The sequence below is a fragment of the Ictalurus furcatus genome, chromosome 13, assembly GCF_023375685.1.
Source record: "Ictalurus furcatus strain D&B chromosome 13, Billie_1.0, whole genome shotgun sequence".
Lineage (NCBI taxonomy): Eukaryota > Metazoa > Chordata > Actinopteri > Siluriformes > Ictaluridae > Ictalurus > Ictalurus furcatus.
The window spans coordinates 28,966,011-28,977,098 of record NC_071267.1 but is presented as its reverse complement, the minus strand read 5'-3'; the positions used below and the strand labels follow the sequence as shown (position 1 = coordinate 28,977,098).

The 11,088-nt window shown below is 40.0% G+C and overlaps 1 protein-coding gene across 1 annotated transcript; it reads left to right on the top strand.

Moving 5' to 3' along the window:
- Positions 1–10,888, top strand: LOC128616865 (gastrula zinc finger protein XlCGF49.1-like). Its single transcript, XM_053639712.1, has 2 exons — positions 1–372; positions 9,552–10,888. Exon 2 carries the CDS (start codon positions 9,552–9,554, stop codon positions 10,152–10,154), a length of 603 nt encoding a protein of 200 aa, XP_053495687.1. The 5' UTR covers positions 1–372; the 3' UTR covers positions 10,155–10,888.
- The last annotated feature ends 200 nt before the right edge of the window (positions 10,889–11,088 follow it).

Here is an 11,088-nt window from a genome sequence, read left to right as displayed (position 1 = left end):
TTCTCTTAATATGACAAAATACATCTAGCTGTTAACTAAATCACTGACGACTGGATCCTTCCCACTCCTGTCCAGTAGGTGGCGGAATGCACAATATAAGTTTGTTCGCCCACCGCCAAAACATTCTAGAAGAAGAAGAAGACGAATCAGAATCGTTTGGCGCGGGTTTCTTGGCTGTGTTTAATTTAAACCGGTTTTGTTTTCTTTTTCATCATTTCGCGCTATCGTGTTTTTATTTGTAGTATTTTCACTTTTCCTTCTGCCGAAGTTTCATTTGATTGTAGAACGCTGTAGTTCTTTATTCTAAAGACAGCAAGCGGGGTCCATCCCCATCGGATCCGCCTCCAAATAATCCAGTGCTCTTCCTCTAAGGTAGGTTCCACACTCCCCATGGCCAACACTCAGCTTGTAGAGTTCATTAGTGTTCAGTGTGGAGGAGTTCTCGCTCTGCTGGAGAAGATTGCAGTTAGAGGAATCCAGACACTACACAGGGTTAGTTTTTTTGCTCCATGCTGAAGTCCATGGGCCAGAGCCGGAGTGTCTCATCAGGAGAATCGGGGGAATTCCCGGGGGGACGCTCAGAAATTGGGCTCATCAAATAATCCTCTTCCATTATTGCGTGACTAAGAACTCCATTTTAACTGTAATAACTGTATTTAAAGCAGCGCATCAGTTCCATCAGAGCGCTCTGAGACAAGTGACGTGAGAAAACGCCCTTTTTACTGCATAAGGAACTGATGCGCTGCTTTAAATACAAATGTGGTGTAATTACTGACTTTAGTTATTCATCAGGTGATAGTCATGTACAGTTTTCACCCGATTCTCACTCACTACACTTCTGTAAGTGTGAGGGGAAGGCGGGGCTTCCTGCTTCTTGTAGCCAATCAGATGAGCTTCTCCTTGACTCTCCATGTACTCTTATCTGATTGGTTCAATAATCACGCCAATGGCCAGAAGACCTCTTTGGCTGCATCCGAAAACTTGTACTGTGACAGTAGCTACTGCTGTACTAATCTCTCTCTCTCTGTGTGTGTGTGTGTGTGTGTGTGTGTGTGTGTGTGTGTATATATGTGTGTGTGTGTGTGTGTGTGTGTGTGTGTGTGTGTGTGTATATATAAATACAATCCCGGATATACTACATCCGCCATGTTGGCATTGTCCTGCGACCTTCGTCATCATAAACACTAAAATCTTAAAGCCACCAGCAGATTAAATCCCCCGCACTGACGGAATAATATACATCAGGAAAGTGAAGTGAAGCGAATTAGTGATGTAATGTGGGCGGGGTTAACAGGTTGAGGTAAACTCGTTACCGTTAGCTTGGCCGGCTAAAGGCATGATGGAGATCACAAAAAAGGTTTCAAATGCTGTGAGAACTGTTTTCTTGTTTAAACCTTCAACATGTTAACAATTTATTCGGGTATTGTTCAACAAGTCCTGTTTAACCGAGGTTTAATACTTAAAACGATCCGAGGAGCTATCTTACGCCATTTTTGTTCTGAGCTTGTCCGCACCAGTCCTGTTGCATTATGGGATGTTTGACTCGTGTAGTGTCCATCAGTTCCATACTGCAACATTTTGCCGGAAGCAGTACACCATCCAGGTATTTCTCACCTGCTGTTTCTCACCTACTGAGAATTCGGACATACTACCCCTCTGGAGTACTGCTTTTCTCCTACAGTGTAGTCGGGTAGTACGCCATTTCAGATGCAGTCTTTATATTCATAGACATTTTTCACGCTTCAGGGTTTCCGAATGTGTGAGACTTAGAGCTCGTTCCGGACTTGACGCTTGTCTCGGATTCACTATTGAGAAGATCCTGGCAGAATGTAGGGCTGCATGATTATGGCCAAAATAACAACATATTTATTTCACTTTCACGTTTAAATAAACAGACCGCTGCTTTCACCTCCATGTTGTACTACATTCCTACTAATGTACAAATCTTTACATCAAATTAGACTGGTCCTTAAAGTGCATCATCTCATACAAGCAAAATATAAATAAAATTGTATCCAAAATATAGGATAAGTAAAAATAAAAATGCCATCAACCAAATGAAAATATGCATCAAATATAACAATATGCAGCCAAATGAAAAGAATTCAGGCGAATGCAGAAAAGGCAATAACTGTTTACAGGAGGAGAGACGCAGACAAATCGCCCAATAGAGTGGCGCATATCATTTTGTACCAGAACCCGGAAGTGATCATCACACTGGTTCCCTCAACAAAAACCCAATAGGCTCATTTTCCAATAGCCTTTTGGATTATTGTAAAAAAAAAAAAAAAAGCTCTGTGATCAACAAAAGTTGCACACCTGAACCAGTTTATCTGCAAAGTTTTTTCGTGTTCGGCGTGATGACGTTTAATGTCCGCGACAGCCTCTGTAGTGCCATTTAGCAACATGTTACTGTTGTGATTTCCCCTCGCACAAAGCACTTGAGCTTGCAGCTCGCTCTGAAACCCCATAGCGAAGCTCGCAGCGCGAGTTCCAGGTTTTGGCATTACAAAATGACGTCATCCCTGCGCCGCTCTATGGTGATTGGCTGTAAGTTTAGGAAGCGCTTGATTTGATCTGCAGTGGAGTTTTCTATGAGCGGAGGACGAACTTTAAACATCAGTATCGCAGTCAATCATGTTCATGTAATCGTGGGCAGTCAAAATCTTAATCATGATCGATTATTCGATTAACTGTGCAGCCCTAGCCAAACGGGGGACCAAACTCATCATTCATCTTTTAAAACAGCAGCTCAGTTCAGCAAAGAAAATGCAGAGAGAACACAAGCCATACCTCGTCTTTGAATTCTTGCTGAGAGAGCCATCAAAAGATCAGATGAAAGAGTTTCACATCTCACTTCACACAGGGTGGCTGTGGCTCAAGTGGTAGAGCGGGTTGTCCACTAATCGTAGGGTTGGCGGTTTGATTCCCGACCCACATGACTCCACATACTGGAGTGTCCTTGGGCAAGACAGTGAACCCCAAGTTGCTCCCGATGGCAAGTTAGTGTCTTACATGGCAGCTCTGTTACCATTAATGTGTGTGTGTGTGTGTGTGTGTGTGTGTGTGTGTGTGTGAATGAGAGACCATGTAATGCACTTTGGATAAATGTGATATATAAGCGCAGACCATTTACATCTGGGACACCACTGTACCTTTAACTTTGTCTGGAACGGTTAACCAGCTGTGGACTGACTGATGTTGAGATCCGTCTTTTCACACTGAGGACAACTGAGGGACTCGTACACAACTATTACATACAGGTGCAAATGTTCACTGATGCTCAAGATGGTAACACTATACATTATGAGCCAGGGGGTGTAAACTTGTGAACAGGATGATCAGTGTAAATTATTAGTATTTTGTCTTCTGGGAGACATGTAACTATTTTATTTAGTGTCTGAAGGGCTGTACTAAATGGGAAGAAAAGGAACTTTAAACAAAATAACAATTCACACCAATCATCCTGTTCAAAAGTTTACATCCACAGAAGAAGCACAAAAAACTCTGCAGGTTGTATTCAAATTTTGAAAAAAGCCTCAGCAAAATCGAGTATTTTTGGTTGCCACAATTTCAAGAAACTCCCTGAAATCCCATACAGACTGATTATATCACACAAGCCTAGCGACCACCATACAAGTCTCCAGGGAAGTGGCGTTACTGGAATTTTAAGAAGCATGCATGTGACATGAGCTATAACTTCACACCTGAATGACAATCAGATTATTTTTTTATTACAATAATGCTGTAATCCATTGTGTTTGGAAACACACAAAGTTCCATGTAGATTTTGCAGAGTCTAAACCAGGAGTTTCCAACCTTTTTTCATTTGAGAGCTATTTTAAAAAAAATGAAATTGGCTGAGAGCTACACATGTCCTACAATACTTACAATCTTTAACAGTTAACAAATTGATATACACCTGAAGGAGTCAGAGAAGAAAACAGAATTGGAGAATAAAGTTCTTTATGGAAAACGGCACACTTTGTTATAGTTGTCTATATATAACTATATGGTTGTTTACGTATATACATTAAAGTCCAAACTAAACTAACTGGAATATAAACAGCAGTAGCATTTCAAATGTTGGCCTGCATTCTGAAGTAAAATGTGTACCACATGAATGAGAGTGCATGGTACATGAGAAAAGTGCATGATGGGCCACAAGTATGACATGAAGTGCATTCACAATTATTTACATTTAATGAGCGGACTGACAGTGCATCGATTCCACAAGGGAGGTATATGCTGGTGTGTATGTATTTAGGTTCACTCTTATGCAATCATTTAAATGTTCATCTGTCAGTCTTGTTCTGAATTTAGATTTGATCACATTCATATCAGAAAATGCTGCTTCACAAAGGTATGTAGATCCAAATAAAGCAGATGCTTTGAGGGCAGCTTGGTGAATGTTCTTGTAGTTTTCTGGGTCTACCAGACTCCAGAAATGTTGTGAATGTTGCTGAGATTTATCTCCATCTCTACAGCATTGACATGGAACAGTTCAGCCATCTGCTTTGAAATGATCAATGTCTATCTCCATGAAAGGGTTGGCAGTAAATGCCACACATGTCTCAAGATTTTCAAAATCACTGAACCTTTCCTCAAATTCCTGCCCAAGCCTGGACAGGAGGTCACAATACTTAAGATAATACTTTATTAATCCCAGATGGAGAAACTGGGTACATCCAGGTACAACTTGAGTACATCCAAAACTTTGGTTGCATTTGCATGGCTTTCTTACATCTTTATCAATGAGGGGAAGTGTTTGTTTGTTTGTTTGCTTTTCAATTGATGAAGGTAAAATGACAGTTTTGCTTTAAATGCCTCCACAGCACTGACCATATCACATATGGTTTTGTCTTTACCTTGTAACTGAAGCTTAAGCTGATTCAGTTTCTGTCACATCAGCCAAGAATACAAGTTCAAGCAGCCATCAGGCAACAGGTTAGTGTCCTCCCCTTGGTTCCGTAAAAGCCTTAATTTCACTCAGCAAGAAAATAAATCGGTGAAGGACCTTACTCCTACTCAACCATCTGACTACTATGTGAAGGAGGAGATTGCCGTACTCTGCAGAAATTTTATCAAGAAACAGTTTGAAACATCTGTGTTTGAGCTTTGCTCGAATCAAGTTAATAATCCGATCAACCGGTGTCATGACATGATCAAAACCCATAACCTTAGTGCAGATCTCCTGCTGATGAATGACGCAGTGATGGTTCAGAAATTTAGGAAAGTCTGGGTCGGCCTTGCAATGTACAATAAATCCAGAGTGGCGCCCTATCACGGCTGGAGTTCCGTTTATTGTAATAGACACCAGCTTTTCAAGGGGCACTTTTTTTTTTCCATGCAGTAGTTCTTCAAAATGTTGTAGATGTCGACTCCTCTGGTCGTGGTTTTCAGAGGAAGTAATGTAAAAAACTCCCCTTTTGGTGGAAAAATCATCAAAAACCATCTGTACGAAAATAGCCAACTGGGCTGTATCACTGAAGTCCACCGATACATCACATTGAAATGAAAACCATTTACACCTTTGCCTGTCCTGTTCTAACCGTCCCATTGCATCTGAAGAAAGCAAGGAAACTCTCCTTGCCACTGAGCTGGACATCAGCGATAGTGGACATCATTTCTGTCTTGCTTTTGTGGTCCCTGAACAGTTTCGGCCACCACAGTCATTGCTTCCTTCACCATGGTGCCATCGGTGAACTGCTTCTTGTGTTTTGTCAAGACACGCGCCACTTTAAATGATGCCTCTGTTACAGCATTTCCTCTCTTTATTGGTTTGGTGAATAAAAATTGTTGTTTTTGTAATGTTGCTTTCAGCTGCTTCACCTTTTCAGTTCGTAGCCCGCTACACACAGGAAAGTCCCATGCAAAGTTACCTCGAACTTGAGTGAAATGGCGCTCAACATTGCATCTTTTACCGACAGCAATGCTAGCACCGCAAATTAGGCACACACATCTTTGGCTTACATTGGTGAAGAAAAATTCACTCTCTTATTACTCATGGAAATAGTATGTTTTCTTCTTTTTGTTTGGTGGAACTAGGGCTGCACGATTATAGCTAAAATGATAATCCTGATTATTTTGATAAATAATCGAGATCTCAATATTGATCACGATTATTTTAGGGACAACATTTTTATTGCACTTTCACGTTTAAATAAACAGACTGCTACTTTCACCTCCATGTTGTGCTACACTCCTGCTAATGTACAAATCTTTGCATTAAATTAGACTGATCCTTAAAGTGCATCATCTCGTACGAGCAAAATATAAATAAAATTGTACCCAAAATATAGGATGAGTAAAAATGCCATCAACCAAATGAAAATATGCATCAAATATAACAATATGCAACCAAATGAAAACAATTCAGGTGAATGCAGGAAAGTCAATAACTGTTTGCAGGAAGAGAGACGCAGACAAGTCACCCAATAGAGCGGTGACACCAGGACGACGTCATTTTGTACCGGAACCTGGAAGTGATCACCACACCGGTTCCCTCGACAAAAACCCAATAGGATTTTCCCGTAGGCTTTTGGATTATTGCAAAAAATAAGCTCTGTGATCAACAAAAATTTACAACACTAACACGTTTTGTCCATCAAGATAATTTTCACAAATCAACATAACGTTTATGAAGTTTGAAGCCTAAATACAATCGCCAGAAATAAAAGCCTAACTGTATGCTATAAATGAACTACACCACGGTCGCTCGACTTCAACGTCACCATCACCAAACTTCCCACAACTTCTCCAAACTTGATTTAAAACATTTTCCATAATACAGATTTCTCTGTGGATGAATCTTCATCCACATTTTTTTTGGGGGGGGAGTTGTGAGAACCAGTTTCAGGGTTCTACAGTAACAATTTCTTTACAAGTACAAAAATTTAGGAGCACGGTCAAAAATTTTGTAGCACTGTTGAAGTTTAGGTATTTATTTATTTTTTCGAGATGGTAATGTTAATGTTTGAGTCCCATTGTGGCCCTGTGTGTGCGGAGTTTGCATGTTCTCCCTGTGTTGTGGGGGTTTCCTCCGGGTACTCCGGTTTCATCCCCCAGTCCAAAGACATGCATGATAGGCTGATTGGCGTGTCTAAAGTGTCCGTAGTGTATGAATGGGTGTGTGAGTGTGTATGTGATTGTGCCCTGCGATGGACTGGCACCCTGTCCAGGGTGTACCCCGCCTTGTGCCCGATGCTCTCTGGGATAGGCTCCAGGTTCCCCGTGACCCTGAAAAGGAGTAAGCGGTAGAAGATGGATGGATGGTAATGTTAATGTGCCACAATATAACACAAGTAGGCATGAGAAAACTTGAGCTGGTCAATTATGACAGAATTTAGGAATATAGTGTGAGCCATAAATTAATTTTTATCAGTTAACTTTATAGGTTGTATGCAAAAAACAACCGTTAACCTGTTCCACCTTGTAAACAAATAATATATTTAAAGCTACACTATTAGATATTTTCCACTGTCATGGTTCTGGGCTGGAGTCAGTTCTCGAACCGCTCAGTGTATATTGTGTGTGTGTGTATATATCTGAATAATCACATATAGGATGTGATTGGGTGAGTTCTTTTACCCGTCATATGCGAAGCGCTTTAGTTTAATGGTGTTCGTTAGGGATGCACGATCAGGATTTTTACGACCGAAACTGATCCAGATACCAATCTTTTTTTGTTTAAACTTTAATCAGGAGGTCATAAACAGTTAAATGTAAGCTCTCTGCTCATGGTCACTGTTAATTGAATTAAAATAATAGCAATGAGGATACTGTTGGTTAATTGATAGATAAACAAGCATAAAATATTTATTTTTAAATATCTTGAACAATAAATAGTCTTAATTAAAAGTAGATTAACACAAAAATGATCCGTATTAGGAAAAAGGCTAATAGCCTTCTAATGAAATAGCGAACTAAGCTTAATGTCAAATTGATATTAAATGCAACCCATAGTAATTAAACATTATTTCATTTCTAATTTTTTTTTATATTTTATGAAGTTATTATAATATCTACTTTTATATATTAAATGATTTATTTATAACTAAGCACATTTTCTGTCTTTACATTTTAGTAGTTTTATTTATTTATTTTTTCCCAGTTATTCCTTTTCGATCGGTTCCCCAGTACAATGTTGGGGGGATTAAATCAGAACATGGAAACTGGAGTTGACATTTCCAGTGATATCTGGCAACCCTGAGTTTAAATTAAGTCAATGCTCTAGTAGAGTTGGTGTAGAAGGAGAGCGGCAGTGTACTGTGTGTTTACAGACTGTATAGTTGCTACTCTTGATTATGATTGGTGAGGAATTTTTTAATATAGAGGTTTGAATTAAACCCACCTTGTAGCATTATCATTATTATTAATTTACTCCGCCCGATGCCGCTGTGTCAACACGAACCGGTCACAGTTTGTGAGACAGGGAATTTGAAGCAGATGATGTACAGAGTTACTCTCATCATCATAATGGCTTCTCTGCAGTATTTACACACTGTTCGGTTGACTGAGGAGATGAAAAGCAGTGTGAAAGTAACTGTTGCGTGGTGTAGATGCATTTTGGACTCCCTGTAGTTTTTATTCCGATTGTATTATACAACTCCGAACAGGTCACTCGCACTGGTAAGAATAAATATTTATTCACAGTTGCACAAAGTACTTTTCAAGCTTAAATGCAATTGAAATGGTCGCACTGTAGAGCCCCGGGTTTATCTGCGAGGTTTTTCCTGTTCGGCCTGATAACGTTTAATGTCCCTGACAACCTCTGTAGTGTCATTTAGCAATGTGTTAGTGTCATAATTTCCGAAGCGAAGCTAGCAGCTCGAGCGCTAAAATGCTACTGCCGTTTCCCGGTTTTGGCATTACAAAGTGACTGCATCCCTGTACCGCTCTATGCTGATTGGCTGTAAGTGTAGGAAGCGCTTGATTTGATCTGCAGCAGAGTTTTCTATGCGCAGAGGACGAACTTTAAATGTCAATATTGCAGTCGATCATTTTCATGTAATCGTGGGCAGTCAAAATTGTATGAATTGGGAAATATTGAATGAAATGGGAAAGAGTTTCTAGATTGTCTTCGCGAGCTACCTACAATCAGGCCACGAGCTACTGGTAGCTTGCGAGCGACGTGTTGGAGACCCCCGGTCTAAACACATTCAGTGCTTCAGCTTGAAAAAACATTGATGTCCAGAGCGAGGTCATCTTTGTATGGCTAGTCACTGAATTTTATAAACATATGAAGATCTACATGAACTATTTCTGTGTGATTAGTGATGAGAAATGATGTGTAAGTTAGGTCTTGTTCATCTCGGCTCTTATAAAATGATCAGTCACAGTGGTTGTGGTATTAGTAAAATTAGGCTGCAATCAATGGAATTACGTTGCAAATCTAAAATTACAAAGCTGTTACAGCCATTAAAGCTGCGTGATGGGGAGGTCAAACTGCATTACAGTATTATAGGAGATGTTTCCAACACAATTCCATAAACACATGGGGACAAAATCTAAAATAACTTCAGCATCTTGAATAATTTTGTGTTTTCCAGATGTACCACTGCTCCCAGTGTGGGAAGAGTTTTACTCGTCAGTGGCATCTCCACCGACACAAGCTCATCCACACAGGTGAGAAGCCGTATCACTGTTCGCTGTGTGAGAAGAGTTTTACTCGTCAGAGTGGTCTCCGACATCATGCGTACATTCACACAGGAGAGAAGCCGTATCATTGTGGACAGTGTGGGAAAAGTTTTACTCGTCAGAGTCATCTCAAAATACACAAGCGTATCCACACAGGAGAGAAGCCATATTGCTGTGGACAATGTGGGAAAAGTTTTACTTGTCAGGGTCATCTCAAAATACATGAGCGCATTCACACAGGAGAGAAGCCGTATCATTGTGGACAGTGTGGGAAGAGTTTTACTTGTCCGAGTACTCTCAAAATACACGAGCGTATCCACACAGGACAGAAGCCATATTGCTGTGGACAATGTGGGAAAAGTTTTACTTGTCAGAGTAATCTCAAACAACACGAGCACATTCACACGGGACAGAAGCCGTACTTCTGTGGACAATGTGGGCGGAGCTATACTACTTCAACTTCATTAAGGATGCACAAGTGCTCTAACATAAAGCCGTCAGACTTTGTATCTTAATTTGACGAATTCACACGTTTTTAATTTTCATTTTTTAAAGAGAGGTAAAGAGATTCAGGCATAAAACTGTAGTATATTATTTGTCATGGACTGTAGTATTCTGGTGCTTGGGACATTACTTACTCTCTGGGTTTTAGCAGAATTCATGATTTTATGTTATTTTCCCCCCAAACGCTACAATATCAAGCATGGAATACACATTTAACCAGTGGGAATGCCCACTTTAATCAACCAATCCAGACCTCTGAGTAAGACACGTGACTCGGACATCTCCCTCTAACGTAAGACTTTTCATTTTAAATGATTTGTAAATGCGAGCTCGAATTTGCTTTATAAAATGTCATGTTGTATGTACTATCGAACTGGACACCTTTCCAAGCCAACAGACGATGGTTTTGTTTATGGGCAATTTGAAGAGATAATTCTTGTCCAAGTTGCTCCATCTTTGCAGCGTCCATTTAACTGTAGCTAACTCCACTGTATGGCCAGGAGTATGGGGATGCCTGACCACCACACCCAGATATGCCTTTTGAACATCCTCTGATGGAACGGTATCCAGTCCATGGTCCCCTGAGCCCAGTGTTTGATATAGTTTTCAGATTTACTGCAACCCTGACCAGGATACACACTTACACAATAAGATCAATGAATGGATTTTTGTTGTATATATGTTTTTTTTAAGAAATAAGAAAATGTTTGTATGACCTGCAAGTCTTCGAATTTTTACTGCAGGATCACTGTCACAACCGTGCATATACAGTGAATGGAGCATTGTGAGAGTCCATTACCAGGGGTCTGGGTTTGATGACTCCTTCACTTTAGTAAATCACTTGTTTAATAAATCAGCAAGTTTATACTTTCCTTATTAATCAACAAAAAATCTTCTTAATGCAAATCATAAATGGGTTTTCTCATAGTTGTGTAATTTCCTTTT

What these genes read in the sequence shown, in the direction of transcription:
- LOC128616865 (XM_053639712.1), top strand. Translation starts at nt 9,552, where the DNA reads ATGTACCACTGCTCCCAGTGTGGGAAGAGTTTTACTCGTCAGTGGCAT.